The sequence below is a fragment of the Phoenix dactylifera genome, chromosome 11 (genome assembly GCF_009389715.1).
Source record: "Phoenix dactylifera cultivar Barhee BC4 chromosome 11, palm_55x_up_171113_PBpolish2nd_filt_p, whole genome shotgun sequence".
NCBI classification, from domain to species: Eukaryota; Viridiplantae; Streptophyta; class Magnoliopsida; order Arecales; family Arecaceae; genus Phoenix; species Phoenix dactylifera.
Genome location: NC_052402.1, coordinates 7,934,420 through 7,960,698, shown reverse-complemented (window position 1 = coordinate 7,960,698; position 26,279 = coordinate 7,934,420). Strand labels below are relative to the sequence as shown.

Genomic DNA, 26,279 nt, shown 5'->3' with positions numbered 1-26,279 from the left:
CGAACAAGTCCTGCAGATCTAGGCCATGCAAGGCTTGTCAGCTTGTCTATTTTTCCCGATTAATGATACGTTTTGTCATTATTGCATGAATAGAATTTAAAGGAAGTATGGTTTTAGGAATATACAAGCAGACAAGCTTAAGGCTGTAGTTGAATTATGATGTTCTTTGAATCAATGCCCTGGAATAGGAGTTGTGGGACATGGTTGGCCAGGACAAGAGCAAAGCCTTCAAGTGAGTTGCTGAAACTATGATGTTGTGATTCTTCTGAGAAGGTTATTGATCAATAGAATTTCTGAAGTAATTGGAGCAATACTTAAATGAAATTAACAAAGATCAACAGAGATCTTACAAAGCAACATATTTTGAGTGTTGTGCATGACATGGTATAATTCTAGAGTTTCATGAACTCCATTCCATTATTCGACAACAAAGCTCCATAACCATATTTCTAAATTTTAATGATCATCTAAATTTCTTCGGTACGGCACTTTCTAATCAATATGCACTAGAATACCTGGATTCTTTTTTTTTTTTCCTAACACTTGGACTTTGGCTTTCATAGAAATGCTAGGAAGTCTTCCCATATTCAATCTTTTTAATTTCAATTTTTAGTTTGACTTAACTATGACTTTCTTTCTTTCGTTTTTATTTTTGCATTTTTTAATTTATGATATCGCCTATATAATCCAAACTGTTTAGACAAGTGGTTCTTTTGACTACCTTAGAACTCTAAACCTTAATTATTTTGTAGCCTTTTGGATTTATATAACAAAGGCATTTTATGTTTTATTTCGGTGCATCTTCATTAACAAAATCTCATTTGACCTAGTTTTGATAAGCCATGTCTCGGGTGAATGAACGAAGTTCTAAAATTAATAAATACCAAAAAATAATGTTTGATGAGCTTAATGTTTCTAGAAAGTACAATTATGATTTACTAATCCATCTTTTCAGAGTAGCCTCTATTCCAATTGTGATGGCCCGATCAAGGCCCAGTCCGCTTGACCGATCTAACCCGAGCTTGGCCCAGCCCAAGCTCACATAAAAAAAAGTAAAACAAAGAGGAAGACTCTTGATGGGAGTCTTCTTCCTCTTCATCCAACTCCTAGTGGGAGTCGACTTTTGTGAGACAACGGAGAAGTGCCTCCTCTATAAGTACTCCCCTCCCCTCTATAGCCCTCCACCAACGACGATTGCACCTCCTTCTCTCTCTTTTCTTCCTTCAAAATTGCAGCATCCAGTTACCGTGCCCATCGGAATTTCAAGTTGTGGTGCTCGTCAGAGTCAAGGTAAGAGGCTTGATCTCGTCCCTTATCCTTCTCCTAATCTCTCCTTATGATGGAGCTCATCGCTGGTTGAGGAAATCCACCGAAATCAATGATCAGAAGAAATTCTTGTTCACGTCCCCTATTTTTTTTCTTTTTTCGGCAGCCTCTGCCGCTAGAGTTCATCTCCGAGAGACTCAATCTCTTTCTTATATTGGCCCCTGGCCTCCATCGAAGCTCTAGCCACCAGTGAGTAGACTGGGACATGAAATTCAAGCCAAAAACACCTCTATTCTGTCCATGTTTTTGGTTTTCTTCTCTCCCTTTTTCAACTACCGCTACCGGCTACCCATCACCACTGCCGGCTGCCACCTTGCCGGGCCACCTTGATCACAGCCACCGGTCATTCCCCTTCCTCCTCTATTTTACCAAGGAAGAAAGAAAAGAAGAAGAAGAACGAAGAAAAGAAGAAGAGAGAGAATCGTTCCTCTCTTTCTCTCTCTTATTCTACTCTTCTCTCTCTCATTTCTCCCTCCTCTCTCCACATTTTCTCTCTACTTTCTCTCTCTAGAATATCCAAAGAATTTAGTATTGGGTTCTGTTGACTCGAATTCGAGTTGACTCTTGTAAAGAGCCCTAATTCCGCTCTAGTGCTCGGGTTGTCTATTGGACCGATCACCCAAACCTTGTTGAATATCTTTGAAACCCTCATTGATGAACTACATTGATTAATCTTAGCCCTCATCAAGTCCATGCTCTATAATTTATTGATCAAATCGCTCAGGCCTGACCCACCCAAAACCACCAAACACTGTTACCCGACCAACCATCTCCTTTTTCATATTTATTTTAATTTGAATATATATATATATCCATGGTTCTAGACTTCAAAAACTCTAGTATTTGTTAACAAATTTCATCGCCATGTATAGAAACATAACAAGAAATATTTATTGTATTTCTGGTTCCTCATAATTTACATAATATATTTACAAAGCAAAAGATTGGAGGCCCATTTTCAATAAAAGTGCACCAAAAATATGAAATATTCATTAAGCTCCATGATTTTAGACTTCATTGAACTCCAATCCAGTATTTGCTAATAGATTTCACACCATATGTAAGACCATATCAAGAAAAAGAGCATTGTTCTTATATTTCCAAATCTTGTTATCTTACAAAATCTATTTCGAAGCTAATAATTGGACGTTCAAATTCAATGAAACCGCATCTAAAGGTTGGTTGAGTTCAATGATTTTAGACTTTTACCAACTCCAATCTTCAGTGGTCGCCAACAGATCTTATAATATAATATATATACACACATATGCATATATGTACACATACATATATATATGTGATGGAAAGTATTAGTAAAATTTAGAATCCGTGCTTCGTACAACTAAATAAATTTCACCATAAAACACTTTCTAAGCAGGAAGTCCCAGTAGATCTTTCTTTCAGGCACCCAAATTTCGACTATCCTCAAAATGCCAGGAAATCTTCTATATTTACTTATTGTCATTTCCTTTCTAAAATTCACTCGCGCGCGCGCATACATATATATATTTTTTTATTTTTTAAAAATTCAATGTATGTTCCAAATTGTGCAGTGATGTTGCAGCCTGCCCGTTGCATAGCAGCCCAACATCTTCATTCCCATTTGGCACCAAGGCCCACTTCTCCAACGTGGTGGGCTGGTTGTTGCTCATTGCCTAAAAGGCCCAATTCCAATCCCCAACTCTGTTCTCCTCTTCCATTTTGGATATTAATCCCTTTCTATTCCCGCTGTGTGTGTGTGTGTGTGAGAGAGAGAGAGAGAGAATGAGAGAGATAGAGGCCCCTAGGAATCTCCCGGCCATAGATTCCTGGTTCTTGCTCTCTTCTAGTACTCTAAGGTAAGCCCCCAAAGTCCCTACTTGTCCTCCTTTTTTCCTGAATTTTTATGGTTTTTTGGTGCTTTTTTGGTGTTTGGATCGCTGGGTTTGCTAAAAATGTTTTTCTTTTCATGTATGTGTAGGTGTGTGGTTGTATGCATGTGTGTGTCCGTGTGTGGTGTGGAAGGGGTTGTCTTGGTTGTAGATTTATTTTATTTGCTAGATTATAAATTCTAGCTTTCTCTGTGTTTGCCGGGGTTTGGTTTTTTCTTTCTTTTTTTTTGAGTTTATTCGGTGGATTTCGATGGATATCTGGTCAATTTTGCATTTTTAAGTTTCAATGCATGCCTAGTGAATGTGAAATGTCGAATTTTTTTGGCAAAATTTTGTCAAAAGGGTTTGTAGATCGAGTAAGCGGTGGAGGCTCCTAAGTGAAATAAGTCACGAGTAGTTGTAGAAACTACAAGTAAAGAAACTTTTCTTGAGGAAACCAAAAGGTGTATCAGTTGCGGTATGATACCGATAACTATATTTCTGGTCTATTTTGGAACTTTTGTATTATTATTATTTTCAAAGTTGGAAATGAAGTCGGCATATGATTTGCTGACTTTAATTCAAATTTCAAAAAAAAAACTTTGAAATAGGAAATGAAAATGGTCTCCCCTGTTCCACTCTCCTATATTCCAAAATGAAGAAGACGGAAGGGAGAGAGGGGCTGGGAGAAAAGGAGAGAGGAAGAAAGAGTGCCGCCTTGCAAACCCTAACCCTAAATCGAGTGCGTGCACACACGCGATAGAGAGAGAGAGAGAGAGAGAGAGAGAGAGAGAGAGAGGAAGGGAGGAAACCACTTACCAGACCATCGGGAGTGGTCATTGGGGGTTAGGGGTTGTTCATGAGTGGGCATCTCTCGAAATCGCGATCGGATGAGGCTTGCATCATGAGCGAGTGAGATTAAGAGTGGTGTTTAATTTCCGAATTGGGACCATCATGAAATTAATAGCCAAACTATCTTAGTCCTCAACTGGCCCTGTTTGATATCTTTGCTACAAATATATGCAATTTCTACCTACAATCTGAAGAAAACTAAAGCAACAGGATTACCCTCATCAAATAAAGCTTGGAAAGTAAATGAAACAAAACACAAAAGAATAACTAACTCTTCTAACCAGTAATGAAACAAAATCCAATGGAGAGGAAAGGAGGGAATGTGCGGATCAGTCAATTTTCATCTTAACAACTCAAGAAAAAGTTAGTGCACATATAATTTGAGCATCAAAAAATTCCATTAAGTTCACTATCTATATAAAAGACTGCATGTTCGCTTGATATTGAGAATGATATTAATGGAAAAAAATATTGACATTGGTCTAAGTTTTCTGCTTTATTTGTACTTTTAGACTTAGTTTTGTAAAACTTTAGAACATTTAATCTTTTTAAAATGAGTAAATACTATGAATGCAGCTTAGTATAGAAGGTTTCTTTTTTATTATTAAGAAATAGGTTTATAAGGGAGAAGCTTTCCAGTTAGCATTGAGTTCATTTCTATTGTTGGATATCAAAATGTGCAATTTTGTTTGGAATTGGCATCGACTTCACTTCTATCATTTGGTTAAAATGTATATGTTTGCTTGGAAAGAGAAAGATTTGTTAAAATTGGCTTTGACTAGCATTTATGCATATATTTAACCAAACATAACACAAGTTTATGGGCTTTATGCTTGAGAGAGAGGATACAAGAGTCCAATGTATTGCTCAATAACTTGGCGTGTCACCTGTGCTCCTTTTCCAAACTTGTATGGAACTTATTGTTTTACTAATGATTGATAAAATTGTTTTCTATGCTTTGCTAAAGATTTCTGATTGTATACTTGAAAAAGGTTCATGTTTGATTAACATGCTCTAATTTGACTACATACTTGGCATGTGAGATCTGCTTAACTACTGAATTAAGGAAAAGAAGCATTGATGTTTCACCTCTGGCCGGCATTTAGCATGGAACAGAGTACATAGCATCTCCTTATAGTGAAAATTGATACATTATCTGGAAATGCCGCCGCACCTTGTTCTGCGGTAGTCTTAAATGTAATTTCCCCCTAATAACCTTTGTAATGAGTGTGATGTTACCCAAAAATTTGGTAGGAAGAGAAGAATCTAAAAATGCTATACCTCCTCCCCAACCTACCATAACACACACACACATACACAAAAAAAAGTAATTAGTTTCTTGTCTTTGCAGCAGCTCGAAATATTTCATGTTATCTATTACAAGTGACTCACAGTAAGTAGAAATTAAAGTTGTGGCAGTACAGTTTGGCAGTGAATTATTTATACCATCTGTTGGTGTAAATCTTTGAGGTGAAGTTGTATATTAATATGGAGATGATTTGGGCCTGTAGAAATTGGGTTTTATCATTAACCAGCGAGCTTAACAAATATTATTAGCCAAGATAGATTGCACCAAGAGCATCAGGAAATCATGTAATATTAGGTCTAATATAACTTTAACTACCATCAACGCATATATATAACTGAACATGAGTGCTTGAGACTTGTTCTATCTTCAAACTCATCTCCACCAAGTAGGTTTGTTTCAATAATTTGGTAACTTAGAAATTCGGCTCTCTAATAAGCATATCTAGCTGATGGTAATTCGTTACACTGATATAAGTATTTTGCTTATGGAAACTTAGTAAAACCACTGAGGAGTTCTTTCACAAACACATACATAAATACAGACCCAAGAAAACAGTACTAATCCATGGAGGAGACTGACTTTTCAGGAAGATGGATCTTAGTTTCAGCTGATGTGTGTTGGCCATCCCACCATAAAAGTAATTATGAAAGTGCAAACAACATGAAGCTAGGTTTTTATATTAGCAAACAGTCCAGTGTAAACCCCCTTCAAAAACCATTATGCCCCTAACATCTAGGATCAGGAGGGCTTATCAATGCTCTACTCAAAGTTGGATGGTTATTGCTTGGAATTAAGCATGGGTTCTCAATGACAAACAAATATCCATTAATGGATGCATGCAGTTATCCATGAACTAATATGTACAAATTAAAAAACTTGACCAATGTGCATTGTCAGGATGCTTGTATCCGCACCGTGCACACAGAGCTCAATCGATCAAGTTGAATCATGCATGTATATATATGAATGTAATCTTTGATTCAAAAGAGGACATGCCCAACCAGAATCTACTAGCTGCAGAAGCAATAATTGTAAGACTACATGCATTTACACTTTCAATTTAGGACTGAAAAAATGAAGTAACTTGAGACATCGACCTGTTAATTGTTAAACATTTTAGCCGAATTTGTCATTCCATCAAATGATAAAAACCAACAGAAATTTTTTTGAAAAATCAGAAAAGCTGAAAAGATCTGAAGAGAGATGTAGAATAACAGAAGATTGGACATTACACTGATGATAATTAAATAAAGTTTACATGGGAGGGGAATTTTCTGAATGGAGATTAACCTCAAGTCATCATATATATGATGGCTACCCATTACAAAAGTTGTTGGAAAATAAATTTGCCTAGAAACTTCTATATCTTTATTTTATAGAAGTATTATAAAAAAATAATCTACTAGAATAAAATCAGAAGATTGAAAAAAGCATGCCTAGATCGAGGCGTGTATACATATGCCCTAAGAACTTGATTCGTCCTTTACATATAGAATTGCGGCAATCTTGTCCCCAAGGTACAACAACCCGGCTCAATCCGATCTTCCTCTAATGAGCACAATCGCTGAGGAAGCTTAACCTGATTGACTCCTTTAGATGCCCAATAAATAAAAAAAATAAAAAGTAGGAAGTCAAACAGTGGAAGAATTCTCTATATGTAGAAGAAACACTCGAGAGATAGAGTACTAGTGAGAAAGAGAGAGATTGGATTGTTTTTTTGATTAATAGACTCTCTTCAAAAAATTGAAGAGGCGTGATGGTTCCGAAGATACGTAATGTTTTGGAAACACCATATTTTTTTAAAAACCAATATTCTCTTTTGAAAAGCCCTTTCTATTCCCGCTGTGTGTGAGAGAGAGAGAGAGAGAGAATGAGAGAGATAGAGGCCCCTAGGAATCTCCCAGCCATAGATTCCTGGTTCTTGCTCTCTTCTAGTACTCTAAGGTGAGCCCCCAAAGTCCCTACTCATCTTCCTTTTTTCCTGAATTTTTATGGTTTTTTTTTCTTTTTTTATGTTTGGATTGCTGGGTTTGCTAAAAATGTTTTTCTTTTTGTGTATGTGCAGGTGTGTGGTTGTATGCGTGTGTGTCCATGTGTGGTGTGGAAGGGGTTGTTTTAGTTGTAGATTTAAGCTTTATTTGGGAAAGCTATTGGCAGTAGAGCTTTTAGAAGCAGAGCTTTTGGAAGTAGAGTTATTTGAAGTAGAGTTTTGATAAAAAGTTGTTTGCTGTTTGGTAACTACATTTCTAAAGTGCTATGATATTTTAACATGTATTTGGTAAACAAACTGAGAAAGTACTTTTGGTATGACAAAATGGCCATAAAAAATATTGCATAGTATTATACAACAAAGCATAATAATATATATATATATTAATACATAAATATATAATATAGTATAATATTACTGTAATGTAATATAATATTATAATAATATAATAATATCATATCGTATATTATATCATAATAATTTGATATAATATTAAATTATTTAACATAACATATTAATGTATTATGATATAATGTAATATAATATTATATTTATAGTATAATACAATAATAAAGATATAAAATATTATAATTATTAACATAAATTAATTTTTCATAATATAATATAATATTAAATTATATAATATAATATATTACTATATTATGATATAATGTAATATAATATTATATTTATAGTATAATACAATAATAAAGATATAAAATATTATAATTATTAGTATAAATTAATTTTTTATCCTCCTGATGATCATTTATCTCTGTAATAAATTTTCTAACAAATTTTTAGGATTATAAAGAAATATTTTGTGTAATTGTTATATTTTATCACGGGTATGTTGGTCAAAAAAATAACTTCTCGACCGGGCTTCAAATGCTTTTCTGAAAAAAATTTCAAAATGGGGATTCTTCCAAAAAGTTGTTTTTAGCTTTTTGAAAAAGCTAAAATATCTTTTCAAAATTTTTACTAAACACTCCTATTTTATCTAAAAATACTTTTGGAAGGCCAGAATGTAATTTTTGGTCCTCCAAAAGCTCCTCCAAACAGGGCCTTATATTCTATTTGCTAGATTATGGATTCTAGCTTTCGCTATTTTTGCCGGGGTTTGGTTTTTTCTTTCTTTTTTTTTTGAGTTTATTCGGTGGATTTCGATGGATATCTGATCAATTTCGCATGTTTAGGTTTTAATGCATGTCTAGTGCATGTGAAATGTCGAACTTCTTTGGCAAAATTTTTTTTTAAAAAAATTGTAGATGAAGTATGTGGTGGAGGCTCCTAAGTGAAATAAGTCACGAGTAGTTTTTAGAAACTATAGGTAAGAAAACTTTTTTTGAGGAAACCAAAAGGTGTATCAGTTGTGGTATGGTATCGTTCATATATATTTCTGATCTATTTTGGAACTTTTGTATTATTATTATTATTTTCAAAATTGGAAATGAAGTCGGCATATGATTTGCGACTTCAATTCAAATTTCAAAAAAAAATTGAAATTAGGAAATAAAAATGTTCTCCCCTGTTCCACTCTCCTATATTCCAAAATAAAGAAGACGAGAGGGAGAGGGGGGCTGGGAGAAAAGGAGAGAGAGGAAGAGAGAGGGCCGCCTTAGCAAACCCTAACCTCAAGCCAAGTGCATGCATGCGTGTGATAGAGAGAGAGGGAGAGAGGGAGGAAACCACCTATCAGACCATCGGGAGTGGCCGTTGGGGGTTAGGGGTTGTTCATGAGCGGGCATCTCTCGAAATCGCGATCGGATGAGGCTTTCATCATGAGCGAGTAAGATTGGGAGTGGTGTTTAATATGCGAATTGAGACCATCATGAAATTAATAGCCAAACTATCTTAGTCCCCAACTGGTCCTGTTTGATACCTTTGCTACAAATATATGCAATTTCTACCTGCAATCCGAAGAAAACTAAAGCAACAGGATTACCCTCATCAAATAAAGCCTGGAAAGCAAATGAAACAAAATAAAAAATAATAACTAACTCTTGTAACAAGTAATGAAATATAATTCAATGGAGAGGATAGGAGGGAATGTGGGCATCAGTCAATTTTCATCTTAACAACTCAAGAAAAAGTTAGTGCACATATAATTTGAGCATCAAAAAATTCCATTAAGTTCACTATCTATATAAAAGACTGCATGTTCGCTTGATATTGAGAATGATATTAATGGAAAAAAATATTGACATTGGTCTAAGTTTTCTGCTTTATTTGTACTTTCAATCTTAGTTTTGTAAAACTTTAGAACATTTAATCTTTTTTAAAATGAGTAAATACTATGAATGCAGCTTAGTATAGAAGGTTTCTTTTTTTTATTAAGAAATAGGTTTATAAGGGAGAAGCTTTCCAGTTAGCATTGAGTTCATTTCTATTATTGGGTCAAAATGTGCAATTTTGCTTGGAATTGGCATCGACTTCACTTCTATCATTTGGTTAAAATGTATTTGTTTGCTTGGAAAGAGAAAGATTTGTTAAAATTGGCTTTGACTAGCATTTATACATATATTTAACTAAACATAACACAAGTTTATGGGCTTTATGCTTGAGAGAGGATACAAGAGTCCAATGCATTGCTCGATCGAGGACTGCATAATTTTTTTAAATAAATCCATTGAAATCAAAGGCTAACAAGGCCTAAACATTTAATGGCAATCAGTCCAAGAGTCAGGCCTCAATTATCAAAAATATGCCATTTTGTATACCTTGTTAAGAAATTGAACTACTACACTCTAAATTGCTGCTCACTATATGGTGTTTTGCACTTTATTTTTGGAATGTTAAAACATGAAAACATTATAATGTATATAGTTTAAACTGTAAAAAAATATTTGGGCATCTAATATAATTCTTCTAGAAACAAAAATAAAATAAAGTCTTTCAATGATAAGTTTCATATATATCTTCTTTTAATATCTCAGCCATGTTACTCTCCTCCATTTCCTTTATCTATGAGGTCCACATGGTCAGATCTCTCATTCATGTTCCCTTTCATCCATTCAAACTACAAGAAAAGCTCTTAACATTTTATTGGAAGAAAAGCTTGAAATGCAAGAGAGTTACAGTTATGCCTACTTTTTCCTCTCTATCTGTCTCTCTCTCTCTCCCGTTGTAATTGCCGGTCATGCTTGCTGCTCAACGTCCGGCCTTGGCAGAGTCCTATCGAGGGGTTGTCAGCGAGCTTTAAGGCCTCTCGGGCAGCCCCAAAGCCAGGAATAGTATTAGGATTAAATTCACAAGCAAGCTCAAAATAAAAAAATGAAACAAATTTAACAAAGTAGACAGGAGAAAGAAAAAGGTGGTCTTGGGCGTCGATCGCACAGGAAAGTAAGATGACAACCAAACCATGACCCCATCTGGTCAGCTATAATTTAAGCACATAAAAGTTGTGGGAAAGAAGGGAAGGGAATAAAAAAAAGCTAGTGGAGCAGCAAAAAAAAAAAACGCAAAGGGAAGGAAGCAAAACAAAAGGCTGTTCGGGATTGTGCCTATGATGAGGCCATCGTACCTTCCTTTTTGTCAGAGAAAAAGAAAAAGGCCGAGAAAGACGCAACTCAATCACAAAGCAATGGATTACAAAATCATTTCAAACACTCTCTCTCTCTCTTTCTCTGAATCAATGTCAGCTCAATGCCTCTCTCTTTGCTGACAATGAGAAAGAAGAAAGATAAACCCTGCTCCACATCTGACTTCCATTTAATGCTCTTCCTCTTTCTAGCTGCGTTGGTATCTGGTCCTCTCGGGCTTCTACTTTGTTACGTATGTTGTCTACTTTGACCAGTTCTACGTCAAAATTTTGCACTCATAATGGTGAAAAGGAGGTGGACCTTCTGTGCATGGAGGGGCCATTGGAAGTGGACATTTTGTGGGCATTGTTTGAAAGGCTGGAAGGTGCTGCACTGCTGGAATTCAGCAGTCAAAGTTTCTTTCCTCCTATACCATTTCTGCTTTAAAATTTTCCTATTAAACTTTTCCATCACGCCTTGTCTTGCCAGGGCAAGGGGTGGGCAATCCCTCTCCGCTCCAAGATCTAATCACTCTCAAGAAGTCCGGGGTTCATGGGAACTGTGATCAGGTTCCCATCCTCCTCAGGCTTTTTCCCTTCTAATCTTACTCACTAAGAAGAAACTCTCTCAAATAAGTTCTTCTCAGTCTTCATGTAACGCTCTCTCTACTCTTAACCCTCTCCTGCAAATAGCTATACATATCCTTTATATCCCATAACTAAATAAAGGTGGGTTAGATATTCAGATTTGAGTCGTATCTTTTGCATGAAAGAATAATTGGTTTTCTTTTACAATGTCAACTACTGAATCCTGCTCTTTTATCGGACTGCATAGATCTTGAAGCTGCGACCTTAAACATGTATGCATGCATTCCATTCATATATTATAGAGAGAGAGACTGCATGTGAAATGGGTTGCTGCGTCAAAGTTGGTTGGACTGATGAATGATCGAAGTAATCCATCAAATAATTTGATTTCGTAAGGTTGGACATGCCACTGTCATGCATTAAATTCCTTCTTTTTTTCTTCAAAGAAAGGATATCTATTACTCCTTGTCATTGTTTTTGTCACGCTTAGAATTGCACGATTCCTGATAGGGATGCAAAGTTGGGTGGAACTCTTGACGGCATATAGTCCAATGCTGCACAAGGCCCACGCTTTCTTTAGGTCCAAGAGTTGAAAATGACTTGAGCTCAGTCCTCATATCTTTCTCTTTTAAAAAAAATAATTTTTATTTTATAATATTAATGTATTTGGTATAATCTATTATTTTTAATAATACAAATATAATGATGGTGATAGTAGCAGAGGCAGGGCGCTAGTAACGTATAGTAGTGGCAGTATAGCAATAGTAGTAGTGGTAAAAGTAATACTGGGGATACCTGATAATGTGATGGCGATACCAATCATGATGGTGGTGTGCAATAGACATGGTTGAGACCATAGTGATGGATGTGTCGTGAAAGTGGTGGTGAGAACAGTGATTGGGGTATTACAAACGATGGCAACGATAGTAACAGTGGTGGAGATAGTGTTGATGATGATGATAAAAAAGATGAACTTAATTTTGAAAATAATGAAATCAAAAAATTTTTACTTTTATTTTACTAGTAATAAAAATAATTAGAAAATAAACAGAATATTATCAAGTATAGACTTTATCTCAATGATATTACATATATATATATATATATATATATATAGAGAGAGAGAGAGAGAGAGAGAGAGAGAGAGAGAGAGAGAGAGAAAGAAATCTATGACATCATGGGTGGATATGTGCATGTTGTAATACTTTTTTAAAAAAATAATCTAAATTTTGAGGGGAGTTTATCATATCAATATCATGATAGTTTTAGGTCTTTTCTTTACTCCCAACGTCATATTTCTTTTATGGAATTTATTTAAAGGTAAGTGACTTTAGCACATATTTGCCTGACGTGAGCTCCAGGAATCCATTTATTTATTTTTTTTCACGCCACCTCTCTCTTTCTCTTCTCGAATTCCCACAATTTGACTCCAATGGAATGTCATTCTCATTAAATCAGCAAGGACATATGGCTTTACATGATCGCATCAGCCCTTTTCCTTTACCTTTGTTCCTTTTCCTCTCTTTTAAAAAGTAGTACCACAACAAGACGACCAACCTTCTACTAGAAAAACTACAAGGTGACCAATCCTTGCTTGTGGAACCAATTATATAAGTGTGCTGCTCAAAGGACAAATCATGTCTCTAGCTAAAAAAAAAAAAAAAGGACAAATCATGTGGCCGTGGAACAATAACGGATCCATTCAAGCATCGCTGTTTCATGCCTAATAATATATTCCTGCTTCGATTGAGATGGGGCCATTAATTAGAAAATTTAAATATCAATATATTCTTCCACATCTCACTTAACACCCTGGTGGTTTGATAGGGAATGAACTCCTTTTTTTTTCTTTTCTTAAAAAAAAAATCTTTATCTCCAATCAAGCCTACCAAAAACAAAAACAGACTTGGTCTTCATTGTAACCATCCCTTGTAGGAAGAGAAATACTGTGATTTAAACTTCAAGATTTGCTACATATTAGTTTATTGGGAGACATAGGAAATAGGAAGCATAAGCTGAGCTAAGGTTTTCCATTGAGCTCTGGTCGAGCTACATTGGGGTGACACCTTGGATATTAGTGTCGAAGGCATTTGTACTAGAACGAAAAGAATATGGAAGAAGGAAGTGAAAAAATGATGGTTAGAAGCAGTCTCCAAAGAGTGGGAAATAGGTATGAAATACTTTTGGAAAATTATGTCATACTACAGCTGGTTTCTCTCTAAATTTTGTGAGAAATTAATGAAATTTTTTTATTCCCTTGGTTTGAAATCGAGGACTCGATTGTATTGGTTGAATTTATTTGTTTATTCCTCCATGCTCATTGTTTATTCCTCCAGCTGGTTTTCTTGTTTATGGGTCAAGCTCCAAGCAGGTGAAATAAATAAGTAATCAACCTAAAGGGAATATGAAATCATGACTTCACCAGCTTTAGCTTTGACACCATGTTAACTAACCACTTGGCCTCAAAAGCTTAAGCTACAAGTAAGTCGACGATTATAAGACCAATAAATTCAAGCATTATTTGTAGGCCCTTGATTCCTTTGGAAGCAAACACCATGGTTAGAGGAAAGAATGTGAACTGCAGGATTTCCAATTCCCACAACTTAAATAGAGTCATTGGCCCACTCAGAAAGTCTCTTGCCTCTCATTTTCTTAAGACCCTACCATTAAGCTCTTAGGAGGCATAATACACCAACCATATTAATTATGACTACGTTCCTTAATCCTTGTGTATGAAAAACATGATCCATAGATGCCTCCTTGGTGGTCATTGTCACTGGAGAAGGCAGCAAGACACTGTCAGGAAAAGCTTCTGATGGTGGGATGGTATTCCTCCCATTATTATTCATGTACTGTTTGTTTCCTCTTGATTTTGACACATTGCTTGCATGTTAGGTTAGTGTAGACAGCATTCCTCTACTTGAACCATTCTTCTATTGAACCTAAGGGCTTTGGTATGGATCTAGGTCAGGGCTTTTACACTTTAATAATGGCAAGGACTGAAAGGAGCTCCTGACTTGGGAGACATGAAGAAAAGGCGAGGAGAAAACGAAACAGAAGGGAAAAGTAATATTGTCGAGATTCCTTCATTAGAACATATTCCTTTTCCTTCTATGCCATTTCCATCGTGTATAACAGCTTCCAACTTCAGCTTTAGCCACCTAACTCCACAATGCCTGTAGTTCAGAGACAGAAAAAGAAGAAAAGAAAAGGAGAGAGTGGCCAGTACAATCAAAGTTGCCTCACTATACCCTCAAATTCATTAATATAGGCTTCCCTCTTTCTCCTCCCGTCTTTGATGACAATGAGGGTATCGTGAGGCAAGGATTAAGCTCGTTGTCTTCTCTCTTCTCCTCCATTTTTGATACAAGTGAGCCAAAACCATCAGGATTAGGCTTTATTAGCATCAATCATGTTCTCTACCACACCAGTCTGGTCTTCCCAAGGTGAACTCCAAGCTAGGGTTTTTTATCTCTTGTTGAGAAACATGCAAACCATTGGATCGGCAAGGATTGCTATCCTGTACAAGTCAACACATGGTATTTATGTCATTTATTCATTTGCTTTTCGTACAAACATGAGAGAGAAAGAGAGAGAGAGAGAGAGAGAGAGTAATGGCTCCATTAGTTGTAATGCATGCATGGCATATAAGAATTGAATAGCTCATTGCGTGTAAGTTAATACCTCAACTTGAGATGACAACATTGTTGATCTAAGCCCATCGATGTCACTTAAATTTGTTTGCAGCCATGTTCCTCTGCTGAAATTTTTTAAGGGAGCGTTAGTCATGCAAAATCCTTTGAAATACGTATATCAAAAAAGAAACCTTTCTCAACCAAAGCATGCTCTTTTTTCGAAAAAGACCAAGCACATCATGTCAATCATATAAATCATATAAATCAACAGATACATATGCTGAGAATTAGAGATTCAAAAAAATCAACTTCTTTTTCTTGGTTGTGACTGATGATTTTTTTTTTCAAAAAAAAAGTTTTAACCATAACCCCTATACTGCTTCAGTATTCTGCTGCACAACCTACTTGCTGCACAAGGTCTATCATTTCAGAGGATATATAGCAATAGTTCCCAAATAGATCTAGCATAGTACAAGAAAAAAATATGCCATAAGATGTTCATGGAATACAATATATATAATGTGATGATATGATTATAACTATTTTTTCTAAAGCCTTTTGAAGAAAGCTAAGAGGTGGCCAAGTTGTCTTTAGTGCACGCAGGGTAAGGAATGTTAGAATCGCAATGATGCCTTCATTGCATCACTTCTTATGCAGAGACCTTTTCATCCTATCAAACGTGTTAAATTATCAATTTAGTCTCAAAGTAATGGACACATCGCTACAAGAAAATGTGGTTTTAGTGACAGCATTTGTAGCAGCAAAATATGATATTTATCTCTAAAATATTTTACATACATAGCAGAAATGTAATTACCTCTAAAAAATATGTAAATTTATAGCACAATAAAATATGTTCTCTAAAAGAATCTCTATTTTATAGAAGCATTTTTTTTCCGCAAAAACATTTTTTTGCATCAAAATATAAATAAAACCACTAAACTTTTAAGATGGTGTATCAGAGACTATTATTTTTTTTACCACTACTCTGATTTTTTTCTATAACTTTTAGCAGTTATTTCTTTTGTTGCTAAAAGTCTATGTTATTGTAGTATTTAGAGAGGCAATAACAACTATTACCAACCAGATAACTATGATGCGTTTGATAACCATGATAAAGAGTTATGCTTCTGAAAATTTTCCTATAGGATATCTATCTAGAAGCCTCATCATTTAATTATTAAACAGCGGACCATTTATTTAATGAATGAAAATTCAGCCAATTTGTTGAAATCACTCATTTTAAGAATTCCAAAAAGAAAGGATATATAAAGATTGTGGCCATCCTCATGATCATTAGAAACCGAGACCAATATCTCACTACATTCTTAATTTCAATAATCACAACTAAGAAGAATTATTTCAAGTATCTAGGCATATAATCCACAAACTTCCATTAGCCACTCATTCAAACCCTTAAAGCTGGCATGAAGATATATTCCTCATTCATTCCTCTTACCTTACCATTGCATAAAAATCTGAAACCCTCTAGATTTTTGTTGACATCTTTAGAACCCTCTTAATTCTTTTCTATTCTAAATGATTACAAGTAGAAATGACATTATAAACTCTGCTTCTTGTCAAATGGTTCACATTTATTCCTCCATCCATCCGTCTATCAGTATATAGTTAGGCTTGAATACTTCGAGAGCATTTATTCCTAAATGCTTTCCAATGAAAATAAATAAGCCTCTTAAAATAAAAATTCACGCCATTGATAATGCTCTACAATGTATAAAATTCCTAGAGACTAAAAATCATTTATTTTTGAGGTCTTTATCGATTCATATATCATATGGATAAAAAATAAAATGGTTGTAACAGTGAGATACCCTTGATCAATAGTCTAGACGCGACATCCGCTTCACTCAAAATTTGATCTCATAAATTTTAAAATATTAAGAACCAGATAATCTATGGTACATACTTGCTCACTAGATATATTGCAACTATTTGTTTTGTTCTCCTTTGATGGGTACGAATACAGACTTCCAAGACAAATGAATTTTAGTCTCTAGGCAATTTATACATGTAGATCATGATCGATAGTGTGTATTTCCATTTTTAGAAGTCCATGATTGCTTTTCATTGGGAAGCGTTTGGGCCCAACACTCTCAAAAGCATTGTAACTACTCTCTCTCTCTCTCTTTCTCTCTCTCTCTCTCTCTCTCTCTCTCTCTATCTCTCTCTCTCTCTCTCTCTCTCTCTCTCTATATATATATATATATATATATATATGTATGTATGTATGTATGTATGTATGTATGTATGTATGGATGTATGTATGTATGTATTATGTATGTATACATGTATATATGCACGTATGTATGATACATGCATGCATGTGTATGCATCTAGACTTGGTGGCATTATTCAAGCAGTTTTCATGTAGTTCCTAATAAATCTCTAGTGTAGATTTGTTACAATAAATGGAAGGGTGGTAACAAACCTTGAAGTTTTCAACGTTTAATTAGGTTTCACAATGAAATAAAACTCTCTTTAACATACAGTTTGAGAATTTTATCTTTTTTTCAAACTTGATTTCTTTGTCACTAAGAGGGTGGTACTTCTCATCATGAGTGGTAAATTTGGATCTAATTTCTTATGCTTAACTTTTATTTTTAACAAAAACTATTTATTAGCTTAGAGAAAGAAAGTTTTCAAATGCCCATTTCATATCATAGATGGACCATAATGGATTGCTTAGGAACTATTACATTAAATAATTTGTGATGTTTGAATATATAACTTTGCAATAAAATTTCAGTAAGGAAAAATGATTTTTTTTCTTTTTACTGAGATTTATATGATATTCACCAGATTCCCTAATGTTAAATTGCTTTGAGAAGCAATAACAATAATCTTGAGCATCATTTCAGCCCATAGCCTATCTCATTCTGCCTACATATACGCTAGCACAAACAAGCTAAGTCAATTTCCAAGTATGAATAGAGTTGAGATTAGATCGCAAGACTTAGTTGGGATATGCATTCCTTTTTGCCACAATATGAGCCTTCAAGTATTCGTTATTGAAGTGTTCCTGATGAGTAATTTTTATTTGTTATATCTCAAGAAACTAACTTTCACTGTCAGACTGTATATGACATGTCAACAATATTATATATATATTCAAATAAATAATACTCAATATATATATATATATATATATATATATATATATATATATATATATATATATATATATATATATATATATATATATATATATATATTGTCAAGATCTATGAAATGAAATGAGAACTGAAGAACCTAATCTAATATATAGTTGTCATCTTATTGAGGATTCATATAGACAAAGAGTCTTTCAACTATTATTAAATCAAAAATGTTAGGCACCACTTTGATTCGTTAGGAGTTTCATTGGAAATAGGAAATGCAATTACTCATGGCAGGGTAATGAATCAATATTTGATAGCAGGGATAAGGATATACGTATACTCTTAGAGATAAATATTCAGTTTTCTTCTTTATTTTTGAGACCTACGATAGGAGGAAGTCTCACCAAAATCAGGTTGAAGATAGGATCGTACCCAATCAAATCATTGGGATTAATTGCCTTATGACTTTACCAACTCAATCAATTAGCACCCTTAAATATGGAACTTTTTTTATGGTGGCAAGGATATATATGAAACAACATACTTGTAACTTCTTTTTTTTTTTTTCTTTTGCTACATTGGATGACTTATACCAACCTAGTATGAAGACATCCAAAAAAACCAAAATCTAACAAGTCACGGAGTATAGCTTCTCTTTTCATCCTTCATTGTTTCTCACATTAATATGATATATAACAAACATGATTCTATTTATGCATTATTATCATTACTAGCATGATAAATTTGCATTGCTCAAGGGTCTTAAATAGAAAATTTCTTGTTAATAAGATGTGGCGGCCTGAGTGGCTTACATTTGGCACTTCCAGTTTCCTTAATTTTGTGTTAAATAATAAATCATCAAGAATGTTTCAATACACACACATAGAGAGATATATATATAAGGAAACATTGATATATATATGTGTGTGTGTGTGTGTGTGTGTGTGTGTGTGTGTGTGTGTGTGTGTCATCAAAAGCGTGCGCACGCACTTTTGATGATATGAGACTAGATGCTTTATATCTTCTGTACGATGAAACTTAATAAATGATAAGAATAGAGAGGATAAACAAAGTTTCTTGTTTTTCTTACTATTAGAAAGTCTATTTTTTTGTCAGAAGTTGTATTTGATAACTGTATAAATTAAGATTTAAGGTAAAATGCACTGAGGAAACCTATCTTAAGCAATAACATGATTGGAATTACTCTATAATTTTTTCTAGGAAAGAAGAAAGCAAGATCTTGAAAGCCAAGTGCGTGCAGCCAAATTCTATTTTTAGAGTTAACGTTGAACTTTTTTTCTTGGCCTTCTGTAGAATTGTTTTCAAGGAAGACCTTTTCTAGAATTTTGAATGCTTACTACATCATATATTATTCTTGTGTTTAATAAAACAATAGATGGGTATCCTAGACCTCCTCTTCCATAAAAAAAAAAAGAAGAAATATTATTCTTGTCAAAAGCCTTTTGCTTCTCAGTTTGAAGCCCTAAGATGCATGTGTCTTTATAAACAAATATCCATGGGACAACGAAAATTAATGGATGGGCCACCAACCTGCTTTAAGGCCACTGCTCATGTTTCTTAAAGACTAGATAGTAAATAATGGTCATAATGCTATAGAAGCTGAAGAATTTGAAGGGTCTCAGTACTACATTCAAATACCTACGGATCAAAACGACCTAGCAACTCTCATTATCAAGTTTTCATTCTATTTAATTATATAACTTTTTTCAGTCATAGAGATTATCTGTGGGAAAAGTGTAACATTAATCTGAGGAACTTAATAAGCAGCTGAGTTTTATTGCAAGTGAAAAATTAATTAACATCTTCCAACTATATGGTAATGACCTTCAAACCGAAAAATAATTTATACCCTGCGCTTCTCTATTAATATTTTATCAACTGACTGTAAAGGTTTACGATGTTTATTATGGATCAGCTCAAAACATACAAAAGGAAAAGTTTAACTCACACAACAAATATTTAACATACATAATATGTATAATTACTTAAAGAAGATTATTTGGAAAAATAATTTTCCCTATTAAACATATTTGTCACATACCCAATAAAAACAATATCTTGTTGAGAGGCAAAAATGATACTAACAACAAGTCCAAACTTTCAACCTAATTGTCTCCGTACAAAGAGAAATGCCATGATAATCATTAAAAATCCATTCACTATACTTTAGGCATTGTGACTAATGCTAAGCAAACAATGATATGCAACTAATTAAGCTGCATATATAAAGTGCCACTGATGAGCAAACAATACAGCACTCTTATAAGTAAGCCGTAGAACATACAGGAGACATTTCATCCCATGCAACCTTCCAAGCTATTGAACCTTTGTGAGGCAAAGAAGAAAAGGACATAAACCGGTAACATAAAGGCAAAGAAGCCCCAAGTGTAATGCTGAAACTGGTTCGAGTAAAATTAAAGCAAAGAGAGAAAGGAGGAAAAAGAGCAGAAACAAAAACATATTTCTAGGAATTAGCGCATGTCAGGTCAAAACTTATTCCTGGAATCAGAGCCATGCATTGGAAAGAAAGATGAAAATGCACCAGAGGATCAGGAAAAGACAAAGCAAGGCCTAAGCCCATACAGGACGTCCCATTATTCTAATATAATAAAACCAAAGGAAAAAGTATACTCAAGTAAAGGCCTCATGGGGTGTAGGGAGTCTTCTTGGTCTTATGTGACAAAACATTAGCTCCTATGATAGACTATGATGAATAGGGAGCTAAGGCCAAGAATAATCTTGTCTTCTTAATAGTAATAATAAGCTTAGTTATTCCAAATCTTTTGCCCAAAAGCAATTAAGCATGGTTATAATAAACTTAGATTGCCATTCTTCTTTTCTTTCGGGCACTATATTCCCACATGTAGTGAACCTCAGACACAAAGAGGAAAAGAAAAGCAAAAGCTGCCATGAGGCTCCTTTTATTCCTCAGGTATGTGTGCTCGTCAATCTTCCAACCAAAGCCTAATCCCATGCAAACAAAAGAAGTACATATCTCTGCCAAAAGATCACAAGGGAGAAGAGAGGTGAGGTTACCTTGATGAGTTGTTCCACCTTGTAGTAGCACCAGGAGTATTAGTAGCAGTGTTGGAAGAATAGTCCATATCATGTGGTTGGACAGGCCTATCCGACACTCTCTGCTCGATCAACCGTCGGAAGTTTAGATCAGTGGTTCCAGGGCCAAAATCTTCTTCGCCGGAGCCGTCGGATTGACCTTCAAACAATGCAGCAAGAAGGGGGAATACAGTGAGAGATATCACTTAGAAATATGCTATCCCGAGGAAGGGTTAAGGAACTGCTTATTTAGAGACAACCAAAACAATATGGTCTTAGTGAGGATCTCCAACTAAGTTTTGAGGCTTGTAAGTAATGAGAAGAGGAGGAAAAGAGAGAGAGTGAGTGATGGGAGCACAGAAGGCTAAGCAATACGAATTACCTGAGGAAGCTGCAGGCTTGTCAGTGGTCTTCACAGTCCTATACATCTGCAAAGGAAAAGAAACCAAATACCAGTAAAGAAAGATAGAAAGAGAGGGAGAAGTGGGTAGATAAGAAGAAAGGAAAAAAAAAAAAAAATAAGCGAAGCGAGGTTACTAGAAAGGAGAAGGAAAGAGAAGAAAAGCATTAATGGAGGAAAACCCAACTCCAATCCAGATGCATCCTTACTTTTTGAGGGGTCTTCCTGTTTCCCCATTTACCCACGAGGTTGATGCTTTAGATTTGGGGCTTGCTTGTATCTTTGGTGTTGTATTATTGTGAAATGATGGCAACTTTTCTTATCAATCCTCTCTCTCTCTCTCTCTTATCTTTACTATGAATGGCAGTCTCTTGTCTTGGAGAAGCGGACCCATCTATTCATTCATTCATTTATTCACTCATTCACTCATTTACTGCATCCATTGGCTCTTGTGCCGAGAGAGAGGGAGGAGGGAGGAGGAGGAGAACGATAGAGAGGAGCAGAATGCGAAGGATTATTAGGAAAAATACCTGCAAATGGCTCTTGACATGGGCTAGAGTGAGATCTTTCACATCCATAAGCTCGAGAACTGACTTTGGAGTAGCCCCTGAGAAATATCGTGTAGAACCAAGTAAACAAACAAATACGTAGAACAAGAAGAAGAAGAAGACAATGCATTCCAAAATACTAAGGAAGCAAACTACGGTCATCAGGAAAAGAGAAAAGAGAAAAAAGAAAAGGAAAATTATAGGTTGAGAGAGGAGGAAGTGGGGGACACATACTCTCATGCCCGCCGAGGAGCTCAACGGCATGGACGAAGCGGGCATGGAGGGTGCTAGTCCACCTCATTCTTGGGGCTCTCACGCTCCTCTTAGCCGGGAGCTTCGACATGAACCGCGACCTCATCATGCTGTGTGAGGCGCCCAACGAGCCCATGCCATACTGATGGTGATGGTGGTGGTGGTGTGCTGCTGCCTTGAATGACTCCGACGAGAACCCATTGAACCTTGCCGGCGCTGCCACCATCTGGTGGTGGTACGACGAGCCCACTGGCGGTGGAACCCCGGCTGCAGGGTGCAGAAAGGGTGCCGCGTGGTCCGGATTGGAGGACGCGGCGAATGAGGAGGTCGGCGGCAACGACGAAGACGAGGAGGAGCATAGCGAGGTGGACCACGGTGGAGGATAGGAGGACACGGGGTGGTAGAATCCTATCTTAGAGTGGTCCATGGGGAGGAAGGGGAAAGGGGTGCTGTTGTAGATGGGGATCCCTTTAATTGGCCTCGAGCCCTCCGAGGACGAGTCGACCGACGACCCAATTCCGACGGTGAAGCTGTGGGTGCGGTCATTCAGCAGCGGCGGCGGAGCTGACGATCCGGCCTCCAAGGCAGCCGAAGGGTGCGAGAGCGAGAGCTCGGTGGAGGCGTGGGAGCCGTCATGGCGGGACTTCGGGGAGTCGGCCCGCCGCCATCGGTCGTGGCCGCGGTCTTGCTCGACGGCTGCAGCGGCAGTGGCGGAGGTCGAGGAAGGGGTGCTGCTCGGCGGGCTGATGTGCAAGGAGAGGTCAGGAGACGGCATCGAGGTGGCTTCCATGAGAACACCTTCAAGTGGCATTCTATTCTCTCTCCTCTCCTCCTTCTCTTCCACACTCAAATAAGTGAATTGTTGGCCAACTGAACTCACTTTCCTATTCTGCAATTCAGCTTCCATAACACGAACGCTAGCAATTCTCATAGGAATTCTCCTTCATCTCCCTTTTTGTGCTTTCCATTTGATCTCTGGATAAAGGGAAAGAGAAGGAGGTGTAGACCGACTCTTCTATTCTTCAGCAGAAAGACTAATTTCCCACAGAGGCCAAGTATGGTAAAGCTTTTCTTTCTTGGAAAGAAATGGAGGTAGTAAAGGTATTTTGTTTTGGAAGCTCAAGCTATACTTGTTCTCTCCTCCTTTCGCTCTTATACGACATGATCCAGCAAACACAATCTAGAGAGAGAGAAATTAGATTCAGCTTGCTGTCTGGTAGTGACACTAGGATTAAAGAGTAGAGGAGCAACCAGAATAAGAGCTTACTTGGCCAATTAGGTGCCTTGTTTTGCTGGAAGGACTGAAAGGAGAGCTTTAGGAGAGGGTAAGGAGGGTGAGTGAGAGAGGAAGGGAGGAGTTATCAAGCTCAATGAATAGCATTAGTGGATGGGGGGAGGCATGAAGAAAGGAAGCCCACTTGGAAAGAATTTGAGGTCTACCCTTAGAGAAAGGAAGTATATATGAGAAAATGACACTCGAGAAAAGTATAAGAGGGAGAGAGAGAGAGAGAGAGATCCAAATGGTCGAAACACTAAAGAAACGGAGGCCTTTCGGACCTGCAACCCCGGAGACGCCGGGTTACAAAGCTACCATTATAAATTCTAGAGGGAGGGGGGGAGAGAGAGAGAAGGGAAAGAAAAGGAGAAAGAGTTGAGGCTCGTGCGGGGATTCCTTTTCCCCCACTGCCTGCGGTTTTGAACTGTGAAAGTCTTGCTCTGTCTCTCTCGTCCTTTTTTTTTCCTTTCTTTCTTTCTTTTTTTCTTCTTATGGGGAAAAGAGAGGCGGGTATTATTGTCCATCCCTTTCTCTCTCATAAATTGGATTTGATATGTGGGTGGGTTCCAGTGTCCCTATGGGTTTGCTCACCACATACGTCCACAAGGAGTGGTGTTCATTCCTACTATGGAAATAGGGGGTTTTAGTTATGTATAATTGATATACAATAGGTATTCTGTTCATGAATACTATTCACTGTAGATTAATATTAGAAGGGACCTAATCGAGCTTACCACTTTTCACTGGTGAATTCAGGTCGAATTGAATTACTTAACGCGCAAGGTAACTTGCTAGGTAGTAGGTTTTTTTGATGGCGTACAAGTTTAGGATTTGGGCGAAACTATGGAGCAAAATTGAAATCTAATTGTAAGTAATTGAGTTGGGTGAAACTAGAAGTGGAGGATTTACGCTCGTTGCCTATAGGGCTTGGAGTCAACGTCTGCCGATGTAGCTACAAACTCAGACAATTCAAGTTTCATACTGCTGGATGATGGAGTTTTCATTTTTTTGGCCATGTTCTCTCGAGATAGTGAAAAAATAACCTGATCAATGACAAAACTGAATGGTCCATTCTTTCTCTTCATGAATTCCATGTTGATGTAACACAAATAGTCAAGTTGTTGGCTTGATGTAGTATTTTAAAAAAATAAATAAATAAAGGCAAATTGATTAGAAATTTATATTGAATTATCAGGTGCACAAGAATCTTGCTTCCTAGGTTTTCTATCTGCGATGGTTCATCTTGCATGCAGAAAGGACAAAGAATTGGCATGGGTAAGGCAATTGAGCTAGCAATGGTTAAACCATCCTGTAAACACAAGTGGGTTGTGTTTCCTATTTCATATGACTTAAAAGTCTGTCAATATAATGAAACCTAATTGAAAATGAAGAAGAGAAACGTAGAATAATATACATATAATCTCTGTCCTATTTGATATGACCATAATACTTATTTGTTGGAAATGCCACCCAATTGTGATAGGACATTGGAGATTGCGACGAAAGACATCCAAATACATGTTTGAAATAAATAGTTTTCTGAATTTGTCCTTGACAGGAATATCAATTAGGTCTGCAAGGTGCCTAGAGTTAGCCCCATTGACCAAAAGGATGCATTTTGGCTTTTCTGCGTGCTTAAAATAAGTACATATTTTCATCATAATCATTAGTAAAAGCCTCTATCCCACAGACCTTCCAAGTTCTAATTCCCTTCTCATACCCCCAAATATTCCCTTCCAATCTTGCAAGAACCTTGTCTAGCATTATTATCATGTCATCTCCACATGTTCACCTCCCTCAGACTCACTTGACTCTATCTTCATGAGAAGATTTCCAAACCCCTAGGCTCCATCAAGGCAAGGAAAAAGAAAAGGCTTTCTCATTGGGAAGTACAATTAGTTCTTTTTAATACCTCTCACTTGAGCTAATAAACATGGCCCCCTAGTGAGCCTTGAGGGATGATTGGGTGTTCAACTCCTTTCCCAAAGGTCCCAATTCCGAAGCTTTGGAGACACCAAGCTCAAGACCTCAAAACACCCCAACAATGCACACACCAAAAAACACCTATTTTGCACATAGATAAAGGGTTGAAAGTAGTAAGAAAAGAAGCTAGCTCGGCTTCCAATGTTTTGTGTGGACCATTGGAGTATAAAACACCTACAACTACCCTTTGTCACCCGAACCCTATGCAGGGTGCATTTATGAGATATGAGAAGTCCATCTTACCTACTTCAAAACGGGGGTACAACTCGTGTGTGTAGTTAACTGGGGGAGATATGTTTGATCTATGAATGAGACATAGATCAAACGTAATTAGAAGCAATCAAATACAATGAATTATTCCAACAAGTGCTTGTAAGATCGAATTGCTACTATAACACTGAGCACTCACCATGGAGGTTCGACTTCATGAGGCATTTTTTTCTCGCTTCGATTCCTAATTAATAGAACCCTAGTTCCGATTTTTATGGGGTGAGATGGGTAGGTGCAGCATGTAGAAATTAGCCCCTTCCAATTGAAAAAAAGGAAAAACAAAAAA

At 36.4% G+C, this 26,279-nt stretch overlaps 1 protein-coding gene and 1 long non-coding RNA gene across 4 annotated transcripts; one reads left to right on the top strand and one right to left on the bottom strand.

Annotated features, from left to right (window-relative positions):
- The first annotated feature begins 1,116 nt into the window (after positions 1-1,116).
- On the top strand, positions 1,117-3,393 carry LOC120112358. Its single transcript, XR_005513859.1, has 2 exons — positions 1,117-1,290; positions 2,880-3,393. It is a non-coding gene; the product is annotated as an uncharacterized LOC120112358 (long non-coding RNA).
- Positions 3,394-14,496: 11,103 nt separating this feature from the next.
- Positions 14,497-24,164, bottom strand: LOC103706792 (probable transcription factor RL9). Of its 3 annotated transcripts, XM_039131469.1 has the most exons (7): positions 23,732-24,161; positions 22,447-23,644; positions 22,195-22,271; positions 21,647-21,692; positions 21,247-21,424; positions 15,120-15,195; positions 14,497-14,955 (listed from the first exon to the last, which is right to left on the bottom strand). In XM_039131469.1, exons 2-7 carry the CDS (start codon positions 23,393-23,395, stop codon positions 14,842-14,844), a joined length of 1,440 nt encoding a protein of 479 aa, XP_038987397.1. In that variant the 5' UTR covers positions 23,396-23,644; positions 23,732-24,161; the 3' UTR covers positions 14,497-14,841. The 3 variants fall into 3 exon arrangements, with proteins under 3 accessions (XP_038987397.1, XP_008789248.1, XP_008789246.1); XM_008791026.4 differs by having other exon boundaries at positions 15,120-15,192; positions 22,447-24,164; XM_008791024.4 differs by having other exon boundaries at positions 22,447-24,161.
- Between the last annotated feature and the right edge of the window lie 2,115 nt (positions 24,165-26,279).

Bases quoted from the DNA above. Each gene is read 5' to 3' on its own strand.
- LOC103706792 (XM_008791024.4), bottom strand. From the start codon at position 23,395: ATGAGAATTGCTAGCGTTCGTGTTATGGAAGCTGAATTGCAGAATAGG. The intron at 22,272-22,446 runs GTATGTGTCCCC...GATATTTCTCAG, and splicing joins GCTCCTCGGCGGGCATGAGA to GGGCTACTCCAAAGTCAGTT. The intron at 21,693-22,194 runs GTATTTTTCCTA...TTTCCTTTGCAG, and splicing joins ATGTCAAGAGCCATTTGCAG to ATGTATAGGACTGTGAAGAC.